At 56.2% G+C, this 26,939-nt stretch overlaps 1 protein-coding gene across 5 annotated transcripts; it reads left to right on the top strand.

The window, feature by feature from the left end:
• The first annotated feature begins 6,581 nt into the window (after positions 1–6,581).
• RASD2 (RASD family member 2) lies at positions 6,582–18,523 on the top strand. 5 transcript variants are annotated; one of them, XM_032346449.1, is made up of 3 exons: positions 6,582–6,729; positions 12,450–12,843; positions 16,165–18,523. In XM_032346449.1, exons 2-3 carry the CDS (start codon positions 12,573–12,575, stop codon positions 16,692–16,694), a joined length of 801 nt encoding a protein of 266 aa, XP_032202340.1. In that variant the 5' UTR covers positions 6,582–6,729; positions 12,450–12,572; the 3' UTR covers positions 16,695–18,523. The 5 variants fall into 5 exon arrangements, with proteins under 5 accessions (XP_032202340.1, XP_032202335.1, XP_032202337.1 ...); XM_032346444.1 differs by lacking the exon at positions 6,582–6,729 and adding an exon at positions 7,182–7,676; XM_032346446.1 differs by lacking the exon at positions 6,582–6,729 and adding an exon at positions 10,358–10,977.
• The last annotated feature ends 8,416 nt before the right edge of the window (positions 18,524–26,939 follow it).

Genomic DNA, 26,939 nt, shown 5'->3' with positions numbered 1-26,939 from the left:
CTGTTATTCTTCTGGGCTTGTGCTTGTGCTCTTTTCCCTCTCCGTGCCTTCCAGTCAATCTGGGTGTATCGTTGGTCTTCCAACGGACCACTCATTCTCTTCCTGGCCTTTGCGTGTTCTGTACCTTCTGCCTGAAACACGCTTTCCCTGGTTAACTCCAGGGAAACTCTGCAAATCAGGATCGCTGCCTTCTCTGCTAGATTGTAGGCTCCCGGTCCAGTGTTCTCCAAGTGTTTGTTGAATGACTGAATGATGGAACGAATGAGACGTCACAACAGCCCCATTGGCAGATGAGACAGTTGAGGCTCAGAGAGAAGTAACTTGTCCCAGGGCAGAAGGAGGTGAGAGACAGAGCCAGGTGGTTCAGTGGCCACGCTTGTGTCATTTCTATCACACTTGGCTCATAAGCACAAACACAGGTGTGGTCAACAGTGATGAGGAGGGGCAGGGGGTGTTGGGAGAATAAGTGAGAGCCCAGGTACTTCTCTGTCCCATTGCTCACAGAGAGTAATGCCAGAGACAGGGGTGGACCCTGGAGCCCGACAGCTGAGCTGCACAGTGTTTGGCTAAGCCTCTGTGAATCTGGTCTCCCTCTGGGAAGTTGTGCTAACCCGTAGGGTCTTTGACACCCTCTGGGTAAAAGGGCTGAGGACAGAATCCAGGTCAGAATCAGGAGGTGTTAATCCCAGAGGGCCATTCAGAATGCTGCATTGGAGAGGACTTCCTACCACGGAGAGGGCACTGATTTCAGAATCCCAAACAGATTTAGGATCCCAGCTCCATCAATAAGAGCTGAGTGACTTTGGCCAAGTTACTTAACCTCTCTGAGCCTCGTTTTCCTTGTCTGAAAAATGGGGATAATAAGCTTCTCTTCATAGGGTTCTTGGGAAAGTTAAATGAGTTAGCTGTGCAGCATGCTTAGAACAGGGCTTGCCTCCCCAACTTGAGCCTGGCCCAAAGGAAGCAGTTGACAAATATTAGGTTAGAAGACCCGTTGTTCTTCCTTTGCCATTGAACCTCTCCTGCCTCGGTTTCTCTTCCATGTCATGTTTTATTCTGCACGCTTCTTGGGGCTCCGGGAAGATTAAATGTGAGGAAGGATGAAGAAGACACCTGTAGAGTACTGTCTGAAGCGCCAGGCTAAAAGCAAGTTGTCTTGCCTTTGTGTCTCCATCTGGACCACACCAAGTTAAGGCCAATGGCCTGATGAACATCCGGTGAGGAGCAGAAATTTCATGGGCTTGGGAAATGGTGATGGTGATGATGGTGGTGGTGGTGGTGGTGGTGGTGGTGGTGGAGATGACAATGATGGAGTCAGAGATGATGACGACGGAGGAGGAGATGATGATGGAGTCGGAGATGATGCAGAAGGGGATGATGATGATGATGAGATGATGACAATGATGGAGATGGTGACCATGACATTGGGTGGCTAAATGGATGGACGAGAGGGCTCATTATAGCATATTCAGGCCAAGCCTTAAGAAGACAGTAGGATGTCATAAAAAGATTAAAGGACTACTTGTTCAAAGATCCATATTTTTTCAGTCCATGCTCTGCCTCTTACTAGTCAAGGGACTCTGGACAAATCACGACACATCACCGAGCTTCAGTTCCATCACCTATACAATGGAAACAAAACCGCTGTCCTGCTTACTTCACAGGGAGCCCCCAGGGAAATCACACCATGATCATTTTCATGCACACAAGCAGCTGTAGTTGTTGCCGCTGTGTCTGGGAGTGAAGCCTACACGCAGGCAGTCATTGCCATCGAGGAAATTGACATCAGCTCAAGCTCTTCTGCTTCCTTGTCCCCGTGTCTTTAAGCCAATGAGACCCCTTCTAGCCTCCTCATCTACAAATGAGGCTTAATAGTGTTACCCCCAATTAGGGTTGTGTCCTGGCTAAAACGGATTCTCGTAGGTACAGGGACCAACCCAGTACCTGAGAGTAGTGGGAGCTTCAGAAATGGTCCTCGTTATGATTAAAAGCCTCTGGTCCATTCTGGTTTTTTTTTTTTTTCCCCTGGCTACACTCTTTGCTTGGCCTGGCCTACTATAATGATCCTCCTTTCCTGGTCATCACTGCTCCCTGCAAAACACTCTTTTGGCACATTCTTCAAGATCTAGATGAGGTCACAAAGGGCTGCCCTGTAAGGTTGTGCAGGTTGCTTACTGGTTCAAGGGCCCTCACCTAAGGAAATTCAGCTTTTGTTCCTCCCCTTCCCCTGCCTGCCAAAGCTGTGGGACCTTCTCTAAGGCTCTTCCTGAAGGAGGCAACTTTTCTAATTGGTATAAAAACCAGAGCTATTCATTTAGTTTAGAAATGTAGAAACAGGTGGGGATCTCAGAGAGGATCTGACCCAATGTTCTTTTTGCAAAGAAAAAGGAACTAACCACTACTTATTAATTAATTAATTAATTCATTCATTCATTTCTCTATTGGATGTTTACTGAATACTTCCTACATGAGAAATGCCATCTCTATGCTCAGCTGGAGGCAGAAGTAGTCAGATGGGGAGAAGGACACAAGGTGTGTCTCATTCTCCTGTATTCCTGCTGACCCATCCTTACTGTTCCACTTCAAGGGATGTTTGGCGAGGTCCTGTGATGCTGGCTGTCCCCTGACCCTGTGCTCCTGATCCAGCTGGACTCAAGCTGCTGGTGACCCAATGGCCCGTGCTAAAGTCTCAAGGCTGATTCAGATGCCTGTGTTCTGAGTCTAGCCTGCTAGTAACATGCGTTGAACTTGGTGAAGCCACCAACCATTCCTTTGTCTACAGCACGGAAAGATCGGGCCACGTGACCTCTAAGATTTTGTCAACTCTGATCATCTAATCAGTGTTTCTCAAACTTTGGGGTGCATCGGAATTAAAACCCCAATGGCTGGGCCTTGCCTCAATTCTTCTGATTCAGTGGGTCTGGGGTGAGATCTGTATTTCTAACAAGTTCTCTAGACAGTGCTAATGCTGCTGATCCCAGGACCACAGTTTGAGAACCACTGCTCTACCCCTGAGCAAACCAGGCGGCACATTAGAATCGCTTGGGAGAGCGTTAAACAGTGTGGATATCAAGCCCGACATCAGAGCAATTAAATCAGCATCTCAGAGCAGGAGCCTGGGCTTTGTTATCATGTAAGCCTCCCCCAAGGTGATTTTTTTATCCTCCACCAGGGATAGGAACCACTGTTCTAGAAAAGCAGCCAGGGATGTGACAGGATGTTGGTTGGGCAAACACCTTACTTCTGTTTGGAGAAATGGCTTTCGGATGTCTCCCATTAGTGGCCTGGTTCTGAACAGCCTCCCTGAGCCTCAGTTTTCCCTTCTGTAAGTGGTGTTGTTAGAAGAACTAAACTGAACTCTCTCTCCCTCGCTGTGTCTGCCCTGCACTTCCTCTTGTTTCCCAGGAGAGCTTGTGCACGCTTCTGTTCTGTGGCCGTTGAGCCGAGCACAATTCAATAAGCATTTATTAAAAACGCACAACATGTAAGATGCTGTCCTTAACGATGTAGGAATATGAAGATGAATCAGGCCCAGTCCCCACTCCCAAGGAGCTCATGTGCTAATGGGGATGGGGAGGCACATGTCCAAAATGTAAGACAGGATGTGACAGAGGCCATAAAGGAAGTAATCATGATGAAGGGCCACTGTATGCAGGGCCCCCAGCGCAAGGCACCTTATAATATATTTTAATCCTCCCAGCAACCCATAAGGCGGGTACTGTAACACCCACTTTACAGGTAAAGAAACTGAGGTTTAAAGGAGTGGTTAGTTACCTACATGCATGAGCCAGGTTTAGGGTTTTTTGATTTTTGCTTTGTTTTTATTTTGGTTTTGCCACGGGATCCCGGAAGAGGACAACATTCACATCACGAGGAAGGCTAGGAGGCTTTGTGGGGAGAGGTGTGAACACCATGTTTTGAAGGATGTGTAGAAGTTCGCTGAGTGAAGATAGAGAAAAAGTTCTCCCAGATAGGGGGATCAGATACACAGAGGCCCGGAGGAGGGAAATCCCAATGTCTCAAGGGATCCGAAAGTGGTTTAATTTAGCTGAAATCCAGGCTGATGGTGTGTGTGGGGGGGGGTGTGATGGGAACTAGAGCCTATTTCGAGGCTTCGTATGCCAGACTAAGGAGTTTAGATTTTATGTCTTAAGTCATGACAATTCTTGAGCAGGGGGTGGCATATTTTATTTTTATTTTTTTTTAAGATTTTATTTATTTGACAGAGAGAGATCACAAGTAGGCAGAGAGGCAGGCAGAGAGAGAGAGAGAGGGGGAGGAGGAAGCAGGCTCCCTGCCCAGCAGAGAGCCCGATGCGGGACTCGATCCCAGGACCCTGAGATCATGACCTGAGCTGAAGGCAGAGGCTTAACCCACTGAGCCACCAAGGCAGCCTGGGGGTGGCATATTTTTGAAGAAGTTTAAAGTGGTCATGGATTGGGGGCAGTGGGACAGGGAGCCCAGTAAGTAGGGGGGTGACTACTGACAAATGAGCCATTTGAGATAGTGAGGCAAATGGGCAGGGGAAGGATAGGAAAGCAGGGGACACTGGGAAGCCTGCTGTTGGAGCTTCTTTGGGCATCGGTCCCTTACGTGCACCTGCTTATTGACTGAGCCATTCTGCATTCGAGGAGGGGTGGGGGTGGGGCAGGAGCAGGTGGGTCTCCTGGGGCCCTGCAGCTCCAGGTACAGCAACCCTCAAAGATACGGCCCATGGAGCGTGACTGACTCTGAGTGGAGGACGGGGCTGAAGCAGCAAGTACTGGGTCTCGGGCTGGCTCGAAGCTAGCCACCTGCTGCATTTCCTGGATGGGAGTGGGAGAACTGGCCCCACGGCGTGAGTGCTTCTGACCCCAGCCTTGCGGGTAGAGCATGACACATTGCCTGCCTCCTACTCTCCAGCTTACAGTCAGCTCAAGGCGCGCAGCCTCTGTGTGTTGAGCTGAGCACAAGCCCTCCTGGGCTGAAGCCAGTTCCTAGAAGCAAAGTCTGGATGGGGGAAGAGTGCTGGGCTGGGATCTGCCACTGGCTGGCTGGGTGGCGTTGGACACGATCCTTAGTCCTAACCCAGGCTTCATATCCTCTGATCAGAGCACTAAACACAGCCAAGTAATGCAAGTGCCACGCTCTCCACCTAGTCCCTCCACCTCTACTTACCTCATATTCTCTGATTGATGTCCCCAGGGAAACTCAAGACCACACAGGGACAAAGCAGAGCAAGCCACTTTCTAGAATCCAAGTCGAAGACAATTTCGGCACTTTTGGCACACTGTGGACCTAGCATATCATACCCATTTTATAGGAGATACAACCAAGACCCAGAGGAAAGCGTGAGCTGAATTTCCTTAGCTAAGTGCCCCTGAGCCAGTAAGCAACCTGTGCAACCATACAGGGCAGCACTTTGTCACCCCATCTAGTCTTTGAAGGTTGACTAGTCATGTAGTTGAGGGGTTACAGAAGCAGGACTTGAATGCCAGTCTCTCACCCATTGGAGCTGGACCCCCAGCTTGGTAACCCTCAGACCCTCACCACCCACCAAGAGGAGGGAGGACAGCTCTGGTAGTGGAGGGAAGATTGGCAGACATTCTCCAGGTCCAGGGTTCTCTGGATGATACAAAATACTGTTCGATAGACAGTATTTGTCCCTTCCCCACATCACACAGTGAGAACATTCTCTTTCCAGCCTCCCGGAAGCAAGAAGGAAGAAGTCTCTGATGGGTGCTAATAGGTCTTTGACACCTCTCCAAACTTTGCCAATCTCCCTTCTTTCACTGAGGGCACATCTCAAGCCTTGGCATGCAAGTTTCCAACTAGAATTGAATAACCTTGGTTTGTTTTCATTGTGTTTATTTTTACTCTTACCTTCTATTTATGGCAAGTGATACTGGCTTCCCATTTAAGGCAGTGATATAACGATCCTCTAAAAAATGTGTTGGGGGGAGAGTGGGTCTTGGGCTTAAGAAAATACTAAGTAATGAAGGGTGTCTAGATATGGCACAAGAGGAACCACTGATGTCTGCCCTAGTTCTAAGCGGGGAGAATGGAGGTGAATGCTTCCGACTCATCGCCAGCAGGGCTCTCTCTACAGTGCTCTCCAAGACCTCCACTCAGAAGCGCGCGAGGCTAAGATGACTCCGCCGCTCCTCCTGGCGGCACGTGCGGGGTCCACGCGCCATCCCGCAGAATCTTGCGGGCCCGAGATCTTGGGGCGGGCAGGACAGACACCGGCAGGGCACCTAGGCATTTCCGCGACAGAGGAGGGCGCGGGAGCCCGGGCACGCGGGCTGGGGACTTCGGGCGACTGGCGGCGGGACCCTCGCGGGTCACCAGCGGTCGGCGCGGTTTGCGTGCGAATGCGCGTGCAGACGTCAGCCTCCGAGGCCGGTGCCGCCTTCCGGTCACGGTGCGCGCCCCCAGCCGCCCCACCAGTTGCCCCGGCCCCACGCGCCCGGGCACGCGGAACACCGGACTGCGGCGCCCGGGCGGCCGCGGGCGGGGCGGACGGGGCGGGCGGGGCGGGGCCGGGCCGCAGGACCCACTGCCCATTGGCCGAGCCCAGTGCCGGGGGCGGGGCGCCGGGCAAGGCGCGCGACAGCGCTCCGGCAGGCCGGGGCGGGCGCTGGGCGGCGGAACCCGCTGCTCGCGAGCCGCGAAGGGGGCGGACGGGCGCTGAGCGAAGGGCCCAGGGACCGACGCTCGCAGGCGCGGCGGAGAGCGCCCAGGCCTGAGGTGGGCTTCTGCTGCTGGGCTTGCCAACTGGCGCCCCGGCTGCGATTGCTTTCCCAAGGGACCATTGACCTCGCCCTGCGGGAAAGAGGGGCGTTCGCCTCCAGGAGAGGGAGGGAGGGAGGAGCTTGGGCCCGCAGAAAGTTCGCCCCCACAGCGGGCCAGAGGAGGTGAAGTGGGAGGAGGAGCGGGTTTAAGACTAACTCGGAGCTACGTGCGAAACCTTGGGGCGGCGTTCAAGGCCCCCTCCCACACGCGCACGGAGCTGAGCTCCCTGCTCCTCCTCCAGCTGCTGGCGTAGCCTCGCAGGGAGAGAGGAGCCGTCCTTCTGGCGCCGGGAGAGCTGCAGAGCTGCAGGCAGAAGCGGAGGCCGCGGCGAGCAGGGCAGCACCCCCACCCTGCGCGACCCCCTTTGGCGCGGGCGGAGAAGGTGGCATAGGCGGCCAGCGTAGGTTTGCCCTCTCGGGACGCGCACATACGCACGCACCCTCCAGGCACCTCCAAAGGACCCTCCAGGAGTCTCTAAGGACCCTCTTAAAGCCCGGAGTCTCCCCTACCGCATACCCAAGCCCGGAGACCAAGGCGGGGACCCCGGGATCGGACGTCCCCGCGCCTCCGGGCACCTGGCTCAGCAGGAGTCCCCCGGGTCGGGGCAGGGCAGGGCCGGTGGCGGCGAGCCCGAGCCCGCCCGGCGCCCAGGCCCCTCCGAGCCCTCAGAACCCACCCATGGGGCACCGGCTCCCCATGTCCCCTCGCCCGGCCGCGCCCAGCCCGGCGCCCGGAGCCGCGCAGAGGAGGAGCCCGGCGCAGTGACCCAGGAGTCGCTGCAGACTCTGGAAGCCTCGGCGGCAGCGGCGGCTGCCACCGGAGAAGCCAGCGGTTCCCCGCACCTCCAGGCGCTTCCAGGCAGCCCTCCAAGCTGTGCCAGAGGCCCAGCGCACCATTCTCAGGTAGGAGAGAGACACCCCATCAGAACTGGGAGCTGGCTGATGTGGGGGAAGCCAGGAAGAAGGGTTTGAGTCTTGTGGGAGGAAGGCTAGAGGAAGCATTATGTGACTAGGGAAAGTTAAGCTGATCGAGCATCTATTATGTGATGGGATCAAAGGCAACTTTATGTTGTCTCAAGAAAATGATCCTAGTTGAGCACCTACTATGTATCAGGCTGAGTGCTAGGCCCTTTCCTTATCCCAGGTGGGAAAGATGTATCGAGCTTCTACTCTGTGCTAGATGTGCTCCTAGGAGCTTTCCATTTCAGGGACCTAGAGCAATAGCCATTTAAATATGAGGCCACAGGCTCAGAGAGGAGGAAAGATTAAGGAGCGCCTTCCTGTCCAGTGTTCCTCGAGCTTTTTGGAGGGTTGATGCAGGGCGTGAGTTTCCTGGGTGATTCTTACCCCCGGAAATATTTCCTGTCTTCAGCTGGCCTGTAGGGCCTCCAAGTCCCTCTGGTGGGCTCCTTCTGACCTCTCCTCCCTTTCTCTCCTGCCCTGGGAGGATGACGAATTCACAGCAGGTAGGACACCAGGCTGGGATGGGGCAGTGAGTTCGGGAGTCCGTGATTCAGGCTTACCGTGGTGTCACAGTAACAAAACAGATACCCCCCCTCCCAAGACCTCTGCCAGTACTCCAGTCCCACCACCGCTGGCTGTTCCTGGCGGACCCTTGAATGCCAGGAGGAGATGCACCAAAGGAACCCACTTGCCATGTGCCAGGAGCTGTATTCTGGCTGAATAATCCGGGCCACCCTACGGGTTTGTTTCCACAGTCGCCATTTAGTCGATGACCAGCCCCACCAGGCCAACCCATTTGCCCAAGGGTGCTGAGCTGGTGAGAAGCAGGGTTGGTCTCTGAGAGATCGGTAGCTGCCTGCTTTTTACCATCCTGAACTGCCAAGGGTAGCCAGGCTGGCTTGGCCAAGCCCCCCAGGACACCTCTCGGTGTGAGGAGGGAAGTCGGTGAATAACACGTATGTCTAGAGGGGTGGGATGTGTGCTAATGGAGGAGGCTGAAGGTGTGTAGGAGGGAGTTGGGGGGTGCTGGTGCAATGCAGCCAGCTCTGGGGACTCATAGGGAGAAGGACATGTCAAGACTCTTGTCTTGATGTCCTGGTCCCTCTGATGCCCTCCGTCTCCCAGGCAGACCCTAGGTGAGGGGCTTGAGGGCGAAGAAGGGGGTGAACCCATAGATGCATTTGCGGGGAGCTGGCCGGGCAGGGTTTGGGGTGAGTCCTAGGCAGGGTGCCTGTTCCCAGCCACCTGTGGGAAGAGAGAGGGAACAAGAATCTAATAGGGCCTCAGGGGTCATTCCTCTGCCTGACGCCAGCTGAAGCTTCAGAGTCAGGCACTGTTCGGGTTTTGGCCAGGGGGTGGGTTTTTACGGAGGTAAGAGCCCAGGCTTTCAAGCCCAGCAGCCTAATTCTCATCCTGGCCTGGCCAGTGATCCGAGTGAGCTGGGGCAAGTGACTCAGCCACACGGATTCCCAGGGTCCCACCAGTCCAGTGGGTGGACGGTGGTCTGCTCTTCACGGGACAGTCGGGAGGTCCCTGGAACAAGGTACGCGAAGCATCCGGTGTGACAGAAACCTGTCTGGCTAGGTTGCCTTCTCCCCTCTGCCCCACTCCATCTCGCTCTGGGACTTGCTGCCTCCCAGGGCCCCCGGGAGTGGCCTGGGGTAGGGTCAGGGTAGGGTCAGCTGAGAGTCACAGAGCTCCCCTTGGGGTTCTTATGCTGTGAGGGGTCCCCATTAGCCACTGTCTGAGCCTCCAGGCTTAGGCTCTACATTTTCAAAGGGCTCCTCTCTGCTCCTCACTGTGTGGGGTCGGCCCGGCGGAGGATGGAGAGCCGAGAGCCGGCAGCAGGGGAAAGAAGCTGTGCCCACAGCGGCCCACAGGGCAGCCTCTGGGGGAGGAGAGGGAAGGAGGATATGGGGACAGGAGGTGGGGCTCGCAGAAGCCGTCAGCTGGCGTCCAGGTGTCTGGGTGCCACACACAGCCCCACGTGCCTGGGGCCATGTGAAGACTCACAGTCACAGTCGTCTCCCAGAGAGGAAAGCCACTCCCCCCTCCCGCTCCCCCCTCCCCCGCCCCGCCTTTGCCTCCTTCTGACGCCCTGGCTCCTCTCTGACTCTCCTCTCTGACTCCCTCAGGCTCCTTCAGCCACTGGTAGAAGCACGTCTTTACCAGGAACTCTGGGTTAGAAGCCGGGCAGGCGATGATGGGGACTTCCATGGTCCCTGGGTCCCTGGGTCCCTGGGGGCGGCTGGCCTCCTCCCCTCTCAGTCTAGACAGAGGTGATCACAGCAGCATCAAGCTCCCTGCAGGGGGACTGGGGAGGGGTCCGTCGTGGCATGGGGCCTCTTTCCGTCCCATCTCCGCTGCAGGCCCAGGCCGCCTCGCTGAGAAGCCTTCAGCTCCCCACCCCCAACTGTGCACCCACAGGCGTGTCCAGGGCACAGAGACCCTCAGCACAGCACCTGGGCCAGCCAGGCGGGGCGGGGGAGGAGGGACAAGGCCTCAGAAGGAAGCTGCAGGAGAGCACCAAAGGAGAGCTCCTGGGTCATTCACTGAGCCCTTGCTGCGTACAGGCACTGAGATCCGATGGGATAAATTGAGAGATGGCTGCAGGCCATCTGCAGGGAGGGGTGGGCGTCTTTATCTTGGAGTCACTGTCCTGGCTCCCTTATTAACTACACAGGCCAGTCATGGGGACTTTTAAGTATCAGGGTCCTTATTTGTAATAGGCAGATAATATCTTCCCTATAGGGAGAAGGTGAGGACGCTCTGGTGCATGGGGCAGACAGCCTGGGGTCAGATCTCTCCTTTGCTGGTTACTGGCTGTGTGACCATGAGCAGTTACTAAACTTCTCTGTGCCTCAGTATCCCCTCCTATAAACTGCGGGAACACCACCTACCTTCTGGGGTTACTCGGGGTGGGGAGGGAGTGAGTACACGTTAATCAGGGCGCTCAGGACACTCTGGCATACGTTGACTGCAAGGTCAATGTCAGCTCCCACCAGAATCCGCTTAGAATCCCTGATTTTGTTCCTGTACTTAGCACAGGGCCAGGCACATGGCGGGGGCTGGGTGAATGGTGGTTGTCAGGGCTCCAGGCTTGCTTCGGGTCAGCGGTGTGCCGAGCGGGCTTACGTGCGCCTCTCTTTGCAGGTCCTCCTGGTAGCTGGGAATTGGCCATGGTGGGAATGTGTGTGCCATGGAGGTTGATAAATGCTAACAATAAAAGCTTTTGAAAAAGGTATTTCTGAGAGCCGGTTTATTGCACTGTGGCTTTCAGTTGGACAGGGCGCCAGTCAGAGCAGACGCCTGAATGCCCCGAACAGGGCGTATGCCAGAAGACACACACAAGAGTTCCCTCCACCTCCAGTCTCTTGGCCTGACAGCAGAGGACATTATGATGTCGGAGAGGGCCTTGGGCTAAATGGATGAAGCATTCCAGGCCCCTGAGCTGGAGAACCCAGGCGGGCCGACCAGTGGGAGCTGGCCTGTACACTTCCCAGTGCACCCTGGAAAGAGGTGCCTTCTCTGGGCAGATGAACTCCACAAAGACATTCCCTGCTTTCCCACTCAGCTGGGTGCCTTGTGCAGTGCCCAGCCTGCACAACTGTGTGTGGCAGCAGGCTGAGGGCAGAGGAGACTGATACCCAGCAGGCCTGTATCCCCTTCTAGTTCCTCTTCTCTAGAGGGAGGAGGGATTCCTGCTGGGGTGGGCTGGGGAGCTAGAGAAGCCTCCAGAGAGGAGGTGGTATGTGAGCCAGGGCTCGAAGCATAAAGAGAAGAGGGTGTTCTGGCAGAGGGACCAGCACGAGCTAAGAAGTGGAGGCAGATCTCAGCAGAGCTCCAACAGAGTGATGGGCTAAGGGATTCTGAGTGGATTCTGGTGGGTGCTGACGGAGTGAAGGGGAGTGGCGGGGCTGCGGCTGGCCTTTGGGGCGGGCCTTTTGGGGGCCCTGGGGCTCTATTTATCTCCATTTGGGCTTTGGAGCTGGGACCCATTTCAGTCTCTTCCATGAGGCTGAGGAGCCCCCATAGAAAGTTTTGGGTGTGCCTCCGAACCATAAACCCTTGGAGCTCTGAGGGACTCGAGTTGTCCCTGGGTCAGTTCTCTGACCCACATCCAGATCTCTGGATCTCCTGGAGGTGAGCAAATTCTCAGGGCCTGGGGCTGAAACCGCTGGGCCCCGGGCTGCGGAGGGCGTGATCTGGACCTTGCCTTTTTCCCTGTTTCTGGGAAGGCCCCAAAAGCCATAGCACCCCCCCACCCCTACCCCAGGCCTAAGAAACGGCTCTCTAGTGCCTTCCCCAGGTGGTGGCCTGGAGTCACAGCTCCTGGGAGGCCAGAACAGGGAAAGGACCCAACAAAGAGCCAGGAAGAGATCAGGTTCTAGCAGGAGTTAATGTTTTGTGACCTGAGCCTGTGCGACAGTCCTGGGAGCGGAGTCCCTTTTATAGACACGACAAGTGACTCTCGGGGAACGCCAGCGACTGGCTGGCTGAGAGCAGCAGGGAGCTGGCTTAAAGCGAAAATTCAGGCCCCAGCCGTCCTGGGCCGGAATAAACAGGGGGTGAACGGACGCCAGGGCGGTGAGCCCCTGTGTGGTGGGTGGATGGGCAGGAAGGAGGCCGAGAGGGCGTGAATGAAGGCGCAGGGGGCCTGAATGAATGCCAGGCCCCCTAGAGACGCCCCAGTCTAACGTCTCTGTCTTACAGACAGAAAGCGGACACCTAGACAGGAGCCCCGCGGAGGAGACCAAGGCGGCCAGCAAGAGGCTGCAGGGCCGGGTGCAGGGCCTCCTGGCGTCGGCTCCCCGCTCCGTGCCGCCGGCCCGAGCCATGATGAAGACCTTGTCCAGCGGGAACTGCACGCTCAGCGTGCCCGCCAAGAACTCGTACCGCATGGTGGTGCTGGGCGCCTCGCGGGTGGGCAAGAGCTCCATCGTCTCCCGCTTCCTCAACGGCCGCTTCGAGGACCAGTACACGCCTACCATCGAGGACTTCCACCGGAAGGTCTACAACATCCGAGGTGACATGTACCAGCTGGACATCCTGGACACGTCCGGCAACCACCCCTTCCCTGCCATGCGCAGGCTCTCCATCCTCACAGGTGGGTGCCCGGGGCTGCGGTGGGGGCACGTATCTGCTCACCGCCAGCCCCACCCCTGGGCGTGGGGAGGGGCAGAGAGGGTGGGTGCCGCTTGCCGGAGCAGGTGACCAAGCTGGGGCCCACATCCCACACCGGCTGGCTGGCATTGAGTGCTGCAGGGCTGCCTTCCAGATCAGGCGCTGACGCAGGCGGGTGTGGGGGCGGGGGAGAGGGGTCGTCCTCTCTGGGGAGCAGAGAGGGGCTCCCGCCTTTCCCCTGCTGGAGGTGGCCCTGCAGAGCCCTGGGGCCCAGGGTCAGTCTGCTGGCCTCAGTTCTCGTGACATCCCAGGCCTTTGCTGCCCCTCAGAGCAGTAAGGGCAGGCCCTGGGGAGCAGTCAGTCAAAGGGCAGGTGGGAGCCCCGCCCAGGCCAGTGACTTAGTAATAATCACAGTTAACAGTGGTGGCAATAGCTAAAGCTTCTCAAGCTGCGTGCCTGAGCCCATTCTTAGAGCTTGTGTGGGTTTCTTTTGTCCTCACAACCAACCTGGGAGATGGGGCTTTGCTTCCATTTTATAAGTGGGGAAACTGAGGCCCAGAGAGGTTAAGTTAGTCCAGGTGGTAACACAGGCGGTCCCTGGCCATCTGGCTCTCCTTCTCCACCATGAAACTGTCCTGTAGTCTCTTGGCCCTGCTGGGAATGTCGGGGAGGGAAGAGAGATTGCCCGGGATTTAGGGGGCGGATGGAGATGGGGGCCTGGGCCATCCTCTGCCTAACCCAGGCAATTTCCCCATGGTGGCTGTAGGAGGGCGGGCCGGAAACCGGTCTCCCCGGGGCAGCTGCTTCCTGGTTTCATACCTCTGGGCAAGAGACTTTATCTGTCAGCAGCTTGGTCCTCTCTCTGTGAGGGCATGGTGTCAGTGCCCACCCCAAAGTCACGGTGAGAAGTAAGTGAGTTCATACAGCAGAAGTGCTTGGTGAACAGAGAGTAAGTGCTCAGCAAACACGGGTCTTAGACCAACCCAGCATTTATAGAGTGCCTGCTCCGGGCTAGGCAGAGTCCTTGCCTGAGCCGTGCTTCTTCCACTGCTGGGGGGTGATGAAGGGAAGGAGTGAGCAAGCGCCCCCTGGCCATCACTAAAATAACCCCCCAAAGGGAGATGCTCTCGGACCAAGAAACGCACGCCGTGTGCACTCCTGCCCCCGCACCCAAGCCAAGCCCCCTCCTTCAGCACCCTGGGCAGATGGCTTCTTCCTGCAGGCTCTCCTTGCGGACTGTCCTACCCACCCCATAGTTTGGAGAGGCTGTGTCCGGATGGAAGGAGCCCTGGGTTGACCTGGAGCCACTTGGTGGCTCCGAGGTGTGATCAAACATCTGAGGGTCAGTCTCCCCAGCGGCATGGCGGACATCGGCTTGCTTACCCCGCAGTGTGGCTGCGGGGACACTTCAACCACCTGCTGGGGGTGTAGGGGTGTCTGCTTTCCTTGCCTTGGGGAGGGGACTAGGTGCCCACTAATATAAATAAGGCGAACATCAGAGGGAGGAGAGAGACAGATGTTGAGGAGGACCACGAGCGTATTTCCAAAACTCATTTTTTAATTACACCAGTGATTTGCAAACGCACCCTCCTGTAAACACAGAGGAGGCTAAAGAAGCCCCCTTGTCCTGTGTCCCCAACGCCAGACTCCTGTCCCCTCCCCAGCAGTGGCCACTCCATCAGTCTGGCAGGGACACTTCTGGACCCCCCACGAACACACTGACCTTTATGTTTGTATCATCGTTGTGACCGGGAGGGTTTTTGTCCGTCTCTTTTGAATGTGCACTTAGGATTCGGAGCACATCTGTCTGCTGCTTTTTTTTTTTTTTTTTCACCCACCAGCCCGTGCCTCGTTTTCCAACCTGGTGCTGGTGCGCAGGAAATTCTGAAAGCCATTAATTCTGCTGCCGGCTCTCTTTCCAGCTGCCAGCCAGGCAGTCTCTGAAGCTTGGCATCGCGGTCTCGCATCTGAATATGTCAAGGCCACCGAGTCCTCAGGGGCCCAGGATTGGCCTAACGGGACGGGGTTGGCAGGCCAGGCCGGGGCCGCCTTGCAGGTGCCTCTCTCAGGGGCCCCCACCCCATTCCGCCCATTCACCCAGCTTTACAGACACCCATCAGGCACTGGGCGCTGGGAGTCAAGGTCATGGGTGACACCGTCTCCCTCTGCCCTGGAGCGCATGGTGAAGGGCACACCGTTGGCCGGATCATGGTTCTGAACGTTGCACGAGTCTCTGAGCCTCAGTTTCCTTGTTTGGGGAATGGATTTTGGACACCTCCCCACAGGTTCTTACGCATTGAGGCCAGTTTGAGCGTGAGCCTGTAATCCCAGTGGTAACCTCCAGAGACTGGGATGTGGGCACCGCCCAGGCTCTCTCTCCCTGCCCCCCGCTCCCCCTGAGCGGCCCGTTTCAGACCCAAAGACCTGTCTTGAGGGATGCAGTTAGTTGAAGCAGGGACCGTGTGGGTCTTGGAAGCCGGCACTCACTTACTCATCTGTGATTTATTCAAGAAGCAGAGAGCACTTGTGGGTCAGGGACTGGCTAGGTAAGGACAGCAGCGGGTCCACGTCTCGACCTAGCCACATTCATGCTGTGTGAGCTTGGGCAGGTTGCTCGCCCTTTCTGAGCTTCTCTTTGCTCACCTATACCAGGAAGGTGCAGAAATCCCCCTCACAGGGGCTTTGGGAGGAAAGTAGGCATGCAGGCCACGGCCCACGCTAGTTTTCGCAGGGACTTGTTCCCATTGGTGTCTCCAAACGTAAGACCTCTGAGCCTGGGCCATTCTCCATTCATTGTCCAGGGAAACCCGCATAAAAAGATGTATTTCATCCACGTGGGACGGATGGATAAGACTAAGGTTTAGAGAGGCTGCCTGTCCTGCCCCGGGCCGCGTGGCCAGCAAGTGGCAGGGGCCAGATGTGAACCTAGGCATGTCGAGTGCCTCCGATGTGTCAGGCATGATTCCAGGCCCCGGGAGATGTGCACAGAACAAGTTGGGCAAGACCCCTGCTGTCGTGAAAATTGTACTGTTGTTATTATTATTATCCTAACACAGTCTGCACAAATTCACAAGTGGCTCACTCCATCTCCAGCCCTGCTGGGCAGTGTTGGTGGAATTAACTGTGTCTGAGCCAGGCTGAGCCGCACGTTCGCTGTGTGACCTTGAACAAGGGCTTGACCCCTCTGGGCCTCGGCTTCCTGCTCTGGAAAATGGGGAGAACAGCGACTCCTCCTCGGACTGGCGGGGAGGGTTGAGTCTGTCTGCAAGGGGCTGCCTCCCCACCTGGGTCCCTCTCCCCGCAGGTGACGTCTTCATCCTGGTGTTCAGCCTGGATAACCGGGAGTCCTTCGACGAGGTCAAGCGCCTCCAGAAGCAGATCCTGGAGGTCAAATCCTGCCTGAAGAACAAGACCAAGGAGGCGGCGGAACTGCCCATGGTCATCTGTGGCAATAAGAACGACCACGGTGAGCTGTGTCGGCAGGTGCCCACCACCGAGGCCGAGCTGCTGGTGTCTGGGGACGAGAACTGCGCCTACTTCGAGGTGTCGGCCAAGAAGAACACCAACGTGGACGAGATGTTCTACGTGCTCTTCAGCATGGCCAAGCTGCCCCACGAGATGAGCCCGGCCTTGCACCGCAAGATCTCCGTGCAGTACGGCGACGCCTTCCACCCCCGGCCCTTCTGCATGCGCCGCGTCAAGGACATGGACGCCTACGGCATGGTCTCGCCCTTTGCCCGCCGCCCTAGCGTCAACAGTGACCTCAAGTACATCAAGGCCAAGGTCCTTCGGGAGGGCCAGGCCCGCGAGCGGGACAAATGCACCATCCAGTGACCGGGAGGGACGCTGGGGTGGGGCTAGGGCAGTGCCTTCCAGGAGGTGGCCCCATGTGCCGGCTGTCCATGTCCCCCCCCAACGAGACCCCCAACGGCAGCCATGTTCGAAGGCCTCTGGCACCAGAATGGGCGACCCCAGTCTCTGACCTCTGTACGTTTTCCTGCCTTTTCACCACTTCCCTCTGATTCTGCTTTTCTGAGGGCCCCTGTGCTTCCAGCACCCAAATCAGGGCCGCCCTAACCTTAGGGCTGTAAGAAATGCTGATGCCAGAGGGGCCAGACTCCCTACCCGGAGGGAGACTCCTGGAACGGTCGTAGCGGGGTGGAACCGAGCCCCCCAGAGCAAGGTGGGAAAGGACTCAGGCCCTCTGGTCTCAGCTTAGCTGCTCCCACCCCCACCCTGGGGGTGGCCCTCAGGTGTCCCTGACGGTGAGCCAGTGGCCGCTGACTGTATGAAGGAAGAGGAGCGTGGCCATGTCCGTGGACCACGCCCATCCCTGGACTGCCTGGCCTCCACTGGCCTCCGCCGTGTCTGTCTGTCTGTCTCTCTCTCACAGTTTCCTCCCCTCTGTCTGCTGGTTGTGCTTTGCAGTTCTAGCTGTCCTCCCGTTGTGCGTAGCTGTAGGAACAGAAATCCTTGTACTGTAAAAGCTGCCCCCACCTCGCTGGCCGGACCCCACTGCCTCTCCTGGGGACCCCTCCCTCCCCCGATCCTGATCCCGGACAGGGTTCCGGGGTCCTGCCTCCGGCTAGACACTGCCCTCCGTCGTGAGCTTCACAGTTTACACTTGCACTGGGGGGGCCGGCAGGCTGGGGCTGCTTCTCCTCCTGCCCCCTCCTCCCTTCCCCCGACCCCCGTCCCCTTTCCCTCCCCTGTGTCACAGAGGAGGTGGTACGCTTCAGCCTATCCCCGAGGCACCCAGTTCAGGGCAGGGATCTGCCTCGAACCACACTGTCTCCTACTGTGTTCGCTTCTTAAGCATTTATTGAGCACCTGCTGGGTGCTGGGTCCACTGTGTGCTAGGAAACAAAGAGGGTGAGCAGAGCACTTTATGCCTCCCAGGCCAGGCCCTTTCCCAACCCTGGCCTCTTTCCCTCACCCGCATGGCCTGTGCCCACCCCTGCCGCCCTGTGCCCTGTGTGCTGTTTGGGGGTGGGGGTGCAGGAGCAGCTGGGAACCAGAGCCGAGCCCGGAGAGGTAGGTGGGAAAGCTCCTCGGGGGTCCTTAGCCTATGCCTAGCGCTGGACGGCTGCGGACCAGGTGTGGCGGGATTTGAGCATGTCTTGTCCTCAGCTCTTAACAAATATATTTTGTATCTTAATCTCCTTTAAAATACTGAGATTTAGGCCTACCAGGAACCTTAGTGATCATCTAGTGACTCTTTCTGAAGCCCAGAGAGGGTGACTGTCTCTCTGGTCCCAGCGCACATGGCAAGTCTGCGACTGGTAGAAGTGGGGCTAAGTCTGGGTATCGGGCACACACCCCCCCCATGCTTCCTTAGCCCCGGGCGGGGGGAGGGGCCCTTCAGAAACCAGAGCGCCTTTTCCCTGACCCTTTCTCTAGATTGCCCTTTGAGGGTTCCTGTAAATTCTGTGTACATACACGTGAACACCGAGTTCTACACGGGCCCCAACCCCAGCTTGCAGTACCCTATCCCTCTCCCCTGGCACCCCGCTTCCATGCCCTCACCCAGCCCCAGCCTGCACCCTCTAGGCAGACCGGGTACCATCGCCAGGACAGGTGTGTGGCCTGGTCCCACCCCATGATGTCCCCCTGCTGCCCCAGATCTCTGTGTACGCTACCAATTAAAGTGGGTTTGTTTCTAAGCTGTGCTCCTGACCGTGTGAATTTTCTCTGCTTCCCAGAGGTTTGCTTTTTCCTCCAACCAAAGCTGGCCTTGGCCTCCCCGGATCACACCTGCCCTTGGGGCAGCACTGGGTCAGTCTTCAAGTTTGAATAGGTGGGGGAGGGGCACCCCAAAACAGGAGGTTGTGCCCCTCTCTTGGCCCTTGCCCTTCTAGGCCTTCTGGGAGGTGTGTGCTGAGTTGGCAATGTCCCTCTGGAGGGGCAGCGAGGTCAGATGAGAAATTCCCCCCCACCCCACAGATCATTAGCCCTTTGGGGCCACCATAGGTCTGAGTTCTGTGGGGCCCCTGGAGACCATTGATTTGGCCCCTGGGAATGATTGGCATCGTCTGGAAACATTTTTACATCACCAAGCCTTGGGTGGGGGGTCCTGCTAGTATCGAGCAGAGAGAGCGCCCCTGTGCTCAGGTCATGCCCCACAATAAAGAGTTTTCTGTCAGTAGTGGGCACCTTCAGTTGGACAGTTGGTTCTCAAGGTCAGGACAGAGCCCAGGTCTGTATGGTTGACTTGATGTACAACTTTCTGGACAGTGTTTAGTAAACCCTGGACAAGCAGAGTGAGCCGTCGTGTGGAGTGAAGCAGGGTGTGCGAGGGGCTGAGGGTGGAGGTCGAGGGACAGGATCTTGAGCCTGTGCCCCCCGAACCTGCCCCCAGGACACCGGCCCTGCACCTGCTGCGTGCTTTATCCTTGGCGTCTCCAGCCCCGCCCTCCTTCAGCTCCACGAGAAACCCACTCCTCGTGTTCACCCCGCTGTCCCCTCCTTGTCCCAGATGGCGCAAAGCTGGTGCCGTGGCAGATGGGGGAATTCGAAACCAGAGGCCATCTCAGCTTTGTGTGGGCGAGAAAAGATTTTTGCATTGATGGTCTGTGTTTTGTTTTGTTTTGTTAAGATTTTATTTATTTATTTGACAGGCAGAGATCGCAGGTAGACAGAGAGGCAGGCAGAGAGAGAAAGGGAAGCAGGCTCCCTGCTGAGCAGAGACTCGCGTCCCCCCCCCCCCATGTGGGGCTCCATCCCAGGACCCTGGGATCACAACCTGAGCTGAAGGCAGAGGCTTTAACCCACTGAGCCACCCAGGCATCCCAATGGTCTGTGTTTTTGATCAAGAAACGCCAACAAGCATGTAGGTGACCAGGCTCCCAATTCAGAGGGCGAGATCTCTGTCGGGATATTCACAAAGCGAGGTGAGCCTGGCTAGGGTAGAATCGAAACCAGGCGGGCCTGGGTCATGGGGGAGCAGGAGGACTCCCCGTTCTGCCCACCTTCCTAGCTCCCCTTCCATGCAGAGAGGGCAATTGTAGGAGGCAAATCACGTTGACGCTTTCCTAGTCCTGGACTTTGTAAGCGTGAGGCCAACACTGTCCCTTGTATCACAGGCCAGCACAGTGTTGTTAGAGGGCTCATGGGGACGCAGCTGGGCTCACCAGAGCAAGCCTTCCCCTGTGGGCCAAGCCCCGGCCCCCTCTGCCTCTCCCTCCCCCTGCTGGGGACTCTGAATAAGTCATGTCCTTTCCCAGACTCTTGAGCTTCTTTATCTCTACATGGGAGGTGGGGACAGGGCAGTTGGACCAGACAACATACGAAGAAGCCCCTGGCAACCCTATGTTCTCTGCAAGGAAGAATTAATATTCTCATTACACAATCCATGACATTCTGCTCGTTACTAAACAGAGCACGCTTGCTCCAGCCTGGGCCTGGCCCCGGCTCCTTGCATCCCTCAGGCTCTCCCTGGGATGGGGTTACTGGGCATGGGGGCTGGCTGCGGCAGAGGACACTAGCCCCACAGATCTCTGCTTAGCCCTGGGACAGAGGGTAGACGCAGACGGTGGGAAAGTTCCCCCGCTGTGAAACGATTCAGAGACAAGTGCAGGTCAGCCGTCTTAGTTCCCAACCCCAGGACGGGCACGCTGGGAATCTGAGTTCAGAGAATTCTGTGCTGCGAACTCCAAGTACTTATTTTGTTCCACCTCCCTGAACCTGTCACTTACACAAAAAGGAAAGCTTCCGTCTGGGCCACGGCTTACTGGGGCCAGCTGGGGCTCCGCAGCAAAGGCTGCCGGGAACAGAGGTGGGGAAGGAGGGTAGCCTTGGTTGAAGACTTACGGTGCACAGAGCACCATACTGGGCCTCTTGTTGGATCCTCGTGGCAAAGCTGTGTGGAAAGATTATGACTCCTCCTTTATTTTATACACCAGGAACCCAGGCCCAGAGAGGTGAAGCCACTTGTCTGAGGTTGCACAGTGGTGAGGGGGCAGAGCTGAGCTAGAAACTACATCCGATCACCAAGCGTGTTTTCTCCCCAGAGTTTTCATCCCTGAGTTGGCTGAGGGGCTGCTCTCTGGAGGGAGAGACATCTGAATGTAGTTCAGTAACCTGGAGCGGATGTCGTGCCCAGGAAGTGAGATGCTCTATAGCTCATTGTGAAAGGTCCAGCCGCGGCAACAGAGGAACATGACGACAGCTGTTTCATGGCAAAGTCTGAGCTGAGTGCGCTAGGCCAGGGGCTGGCTCTGCTCCACGGGTCGTGTGGGCACCCAGGTTTCGGGCCGTCCCATCTCTAGGACCATGTCACCATCTGCAAGGTCAAAGCCGCATTCACCCCATGAACCACATTCCAATGGGGTTGAATCAGCCAATGGGGTTAGGGGAAGAGACTGCAGAGGATGTTGCAGTCGGGCCCCTCCACCCCCTTCACCATGCACGCTGGCGAGAAGGGCTGGGAAACACAGTTCCTTGCCCGGTGGCCCCATGCTCAGTGGCACCTCTGCAAGGAGAAATGGGAGAGGCCACCTGGCTGGCCAGCTGACGGTCCTCCTGGCACCGTCACCCATTACGTCCAGACCTCGGGCCACCGAGCGCAACCTGACTTCCCTGCCGCTGCTTCCTTAAAGCGAATCTGGGCTTGATTTTCCCCTGCACCTCGATCAAAACTTGGATTGTCCCGTGGTTTTTCTCATCTGTACCAAAAGCTCTTCAGGTGGCAGATGTAACCTCCCTTAAAATCCTTTGCCCATGTGATGATAGTTCAGTCTTTGGGCAAAGGGAAGACCTTCCCTCCTTCCCCACGCTGTGGTCTGCTTGCACAAAAAGGTGGAAACTGAGGAAGAGAAGGATGGGCAAGTTCTCCTTTCCTTGCTCTCTGGCTTCCCTTTTAACTAATTTCAGTTTCTCTCTCCCCTGCCCTTGGTCCTTGGGAGGTGGGTCTTGTAGGGGTCGGGGGAGGAGGTGGGAGGAACATGAAAGTTCTTAGTTGCCTGGTACTGTGGTGTCACAGTAAGAAAACGTCACACTTGGAGCATGGGTGATGTTTCGCAATGACATTAAAATCACAAGCATTTTGTAGATTTTCCCAACCCCTTCCCACCATCCCAGGCAGTGGCTCACCTGCAGGCAGCTTGAAGGAGTTCTGTGCATCTTTATGTGGGTTGCTTGCTATGTCCTTCCACAGCCTCTAGGAATGTTTTAGTACCTGTGGTTTCCTGTGCTGAGATCTCTTGCTCCTCCAGTGAACTCCCTTAGATGGGGCTTCAGGCATTGCCAACTTTCTCTTGCAGATTTCCCACATCTGGTCCATATGAAACTCACATCCTTGGCCCGGACCAGCGTTAAGAGTATAAACTGCTCTGAATTCAGGAAGGATCTCCGGTCTCTAACTCAGATCGTCTATCACTCATTAGATTTATCAGGCAGAGGACAGACAGTGGTCCACAGAACCCTCAGCCACAAGGACATGCGTCAAGCACTCTAGACTTAAAATGAGGAGCAGACATTCCCACAGCATGCCATAGCGGTCTTGGAAATGTCCCTTTCCCCTAAGACCCTTTCATGACCAACTCCTTTATATCTTTGACATAGGTGAGAAGTATGAGAATCAAGTAGCTGGTTCTTGGCTTGATATGTTGAAACTTAAGCCTTCGATCTGGCACCTGGCTTTGAAATCTGAGATCAATCTCGTTAGGGTTTCCGCAGGGGAGAGGGCCAGGACCATCTGCCGGGCGGAGGAGGCTGGAGAATGGACCCAGGGAGGGACTCCAGCCTCGTCTAGGAAAAGGAAGTCTGCACAGGGCTGGGCTGGGCTTCAATATGGATCCTGTTCTTACGGGAAATGTTGCTATTTTGTTCATTGTGAATGCCTCAGTTCATTCAGGTTGCTATAACTAATACTATAAATTGAGTATTAACAGCTTTCCCATACTGCAACAACAACAAAAATTTATTTCTCACAGTTCTGGAGGCTGGGGAAGCCCAAGGTTAAGGTGCCGGCAACTCCCGGATCCGATGAAATCTGCTTGCTTATAGATGGCAGTTTTCTTACTCTGTGCTCACACAGTGGAAGGGATGAGGAAGTTCTCTGGGGTCTTTTTTTATAAGGGTATTAATCCCACTCATGTAGGCTCTACTCTCATGACCTTATCACCTCCCAAAGGCCCCCCTCCAAATACCATCCCACTGGGAGTTAGGTTTCAACATGGGAATTTGGGGGGACACAAGCACTCAGTCTATAGCAGCCGATTTTTCGCATTACTTTTTATTTTTAAAATTTTACATGAAAATATTATTCGGCTTGATTCCCAAGTTTTTTGGCAGCTCTCTAAATTTTGCCCCAGAGACAGTTGCCACACACACATCCCTCTGGTCCTGGCCCTGGCTCCAGTGTTCCAGCTGGGTTCTAGTCTGTTTCATGCATCCATTTGGGGACCCCCGGGGCTGAAGAAGCCCGAAACCACCCAGAATGCCTTTCTCAGGACAGATTATCGGATCACAAAAGGGTGGGCCTCAGCCCGGGACGGAAACATGGTCACTTCCTGTTCCACTGGCCAAGGCGAGTCACATGACCAGCCCACACTCCACGGGGTCAGGAATCGCACTGTCCGCTCCAGGGGAGCCATGCGACAAAGGGCTCGCACGTATGGCATGAAGAATGGTGAACATGGCTTCGTCTGCCACACCGAGCTTCTCTGTGACTCGCTTTCCTCTTTGGTAAGAGCGGTAATCATGGGCATCTGGGTGGCTCAGTCGGTTAAGCATCTCCCTTTGGCTCAGGTCATGGCCCCAGAGTCCTGGGATCGAGTAACACACCAGGTTCCCTGGTCAGTGGAGAGCCTGCTTCTCCCTCTTCTGCTACCCCTGCTTGTGCTCTCTCTCTCTCTCTCTCTCTCCCTCTGTCAAATACATAAATAAAATTTTAAAAAAGAGAGAGGTCATCACACCACCATCTCACTGGGTTGTAATGAGTTAATGAATTAATACTTGTGAAACGCTCAGAAGGCTGCCTGGCACGTGCTAAGTGCCAGCCACCATGGCTTCTGTGCCAGGAGGCTCTCTGGCAAGCCCACCTGGGCAGGCACACTCCCCAGCCCTGCCCCAGCAGCTCCGGCGGCGTGCCTCCCGGGAGCCCACTTGGACACATCGCTTCTCGGCACCTCTTGCTTCTTCCTTCCTGAACCTCAGTGGGGACCACAGAGACAAGCTGTATGCCCACACGTGGTCACTGCAGGGTTCTAAGATGTGGCTCCCAAATTCCACGAAGCACCTCCCCCCTGAAAGGTGGGGTCTATGTCCCCTCCTCCTAACCTGGATGGACTTCTGACTGCTTCGATCCACAGAGTGTGCCAAGAGGGACACTCTGTGCCTTCCGAGGCCAGCTCAGGAAAGGCCATGTGCTCCGCCTGGTTTTCTTAGAACACGGTCTAGCTCTCAGGACCCAGCCGCTGTGCTGTGAGGAGTCCCATCCACGATCCACGTGGGGATGCTGTCTGTGGGAGGTGCTCCTGGAGCCGTCCTCGCTGAGCCCCGCCTGAAAGCCAGACACGTGGGTGCCGGAGACTCCAGGTGGCTCCTGCCCCAGCCGTTCGAATCTTCTGGACATGATGGAACAGAGATAAGCCATTCCCGCCGTGCTCTGGCCAAATTCATGACCACAGGATCTGAGAGCAGAATAAAGTGGTTGTTGTTTTGTGCCACTGACTTTGGAGGGGTTGGTGGGGCAGCGAGACAAATTTAAGACATTTACCAAATGCTCTTCACTGTCCAGGTCTCAGGGCACAGATAACGAATCAGAAGCAGTCCCCGCTCCGCAAAGAACAAGCAGCCAAATAAACAGCAATTGCAAGGTAGTTTGTCACATGGTATGATGGGGCTGTGGAAGCCCAGAGGAGGGCCTCCTAATCCAGCAGGGGTGAGGACCTGCACTGATCTCTCTGGGGAAGATGATGCTGGAGTTAAAACTAACAAATTAAAAGCTAGAAGTAGGTTTCTAAACAGAGTATGCAAGGGACTAGAGCTCAATGCAGGTGGAGCATAGAGGGCAAAGGCCTACTAAATACCCAGCTGCCACAGGGCCTTTGAGCTGACTTACCTCTGTCTGAAACATTGCTTCCTCTACAGACCCCACTGGCTCACTTGGCCACGCCATTCGCAAATATCATGCCCTCAAAGAAGCTTCTCCTGACCTCTCTCCTTAAGATTCCCCTGGTCCATTCCTCTCCATCCTCTTGCCTGCTTTATCTTTCTGGGTACACTTATCACCCCTTGACTCTGTAACGTGTGGCTACTGGTCTCTTCCCCTGGAATGTGTACTGCCCAGGACTAAGGCACATGTCCAGCATAGCATAGTGTCCTCCCCATAGAGTAGGTCTTCAGTAAATACATCAGGAGTGGGTAGGTGAATGGAAGAGACATGATCAGCTACCCGTTTGGGAAGCCCACTCCTGCAGGGGAGGGCTGGGGGGCAGGACAGGAGGCAAGGGAAGCAGGTAAGAGACAGCTGCAGTTGTCCAGGAGGGAGCTGCTGCCATGGAAGAGCCTTTTTGGGGACATGCTGTGGGATGGTGGGGGGGGAGGGCAGATTTGGGGAGCAGACTTGGGATCCAACAGCTGTGGGGTGTTGCATGGGGTGGAGAGTCGGTGCTGGCCTTTAGGCAGCTGGGTGGCCGGTGGTGCCAGTCACCCAAATGGCAGCTCTAAGCAAAAAGGCGGGGAGCAGGAGGGGAAGATGAATTGAATTTGAGGACGTAGATCCGTGGCCCCCACAGACCTTCAAGTGCAATTGCCCAGCAAGATGTGAGGGTCTGAAGCCTGGGGGAGATGTCGGCCTCCGTAGATCTGCGCTCCTGTCACTGTGGGGAGAGCGCCGACAGGACCGACCAAGCCGGAAGAAGAGGAAGCAGAGGAGAGGACAGACAGCCAAAGAGAGGAGGGGCGCAGAATACTAGAGCGTCAGCCGGGGAAGCCAAGGGAACAGGAAGTTTTGAGAAGGCACACATGGGCTCAGCTGCCAAAGCTTCCAAGAAAGGGGCCGAAGAGGGTCGACGGGACACCAGAGGACGCCCGCCGGAGGGGCAGAGCGCGTGGTGAGGGAGACCATGGTGCGCACGCAGCAACAGCGCCTTTCCCTCCTTCCTTCTAAGTGCCCGTGGCTGTGAAGGGGAAAGGAAGCTTGGCACGAAAACGAGGGAGCTGGGTGGCTCCAGGGGCTCTGCTGGTAGTGTCACCAGCATTTTCGAGGACGGAGAGGTTTGTGCTTGCCCGGATGCTGTTGAGAGAGATCCAGAAGAAGGAGTGCAGGAAGGGCTGGAGTCAGGGGCCCCGGCGAGGCTCCGAGGACAGCCGAGGAGGGAGGGGGTGGTGAGGGCAGAGCCCGACGGGACCCAACTGGGCCTCGAGGAAGCCTGCCTTCTGGGGCGACCGGCATCCTGGTGTGCTGCCCGCTGGGGACAGAGGCCAGTCCCCCAGAGACCCATCCCAGCTCGCCAGTGTTTTCGCAAGAAATTAAACCCTGCGTAGAAAAGCCCGCTCCATTTTCATCCAAAATGAGAGAGAGCAGCGGTGCTGGCTGCCATCCAGGGGGTGGGGAGTGGAGTCCCCAGAGACAGTGGAAAGGAAGAAGCCCGTGTGACTTTTATTTTTTATTTATTTTTTGAAAGATTTTATGTATTTATTTGAGGTCAAAGGGGAGCAGAGGGAGAGGGAAAAGCAGACTGTGCTGAGCACGGAGCCCGATACAGGGTTCGATCCCAGGACCCTGAGATCGTAACCTGAGCTGAAGGCAGACACCCAACAGACTGAGCCACCCAGCTGTCCCCTGTGTGACATTTAAGGTCCACCCCACACACCCGAGTTCTCTCTGCGCCCCGATCCATGCAGGGACGGGGGAGGGACCGACAAGTTCCTCAGGGGACCTGGGGATGGGGCGGGGCCAGTTACCGTGATTGAGGGAACTAATCGCCGACTCCGGTGGGAGAGTTTCCTCAGAGGAGGTCACCATCTTAGCTGCCTCTCGAGGATTTGTAGCATTTACCAGGCTTTCTGGAGGTGGGGGAAATCACATCATTCTACTTAATATAATTACACGTCATATAAAAAGCTCCTAGC

The sequence above is a fragment of the Mustela erminea genome, chromosome 6 (genome assembly GCF_009829155.1).
Source record: "Mustela erminea isolate mMusErm1 chromosome 6, mMusErm1.Pri, whole genome shotgun sequence".
NCBI lineage: Eukaryota > Metazoa > Chordata > Mammalia > Carnivora > Mustelidae > Mustela > Mustela erminea.
The sequence above is the reverse complement of the archived record's forward strand: the minus strand, read 5'-3'. Positions and strand labels throughout refer to the sequence as shown.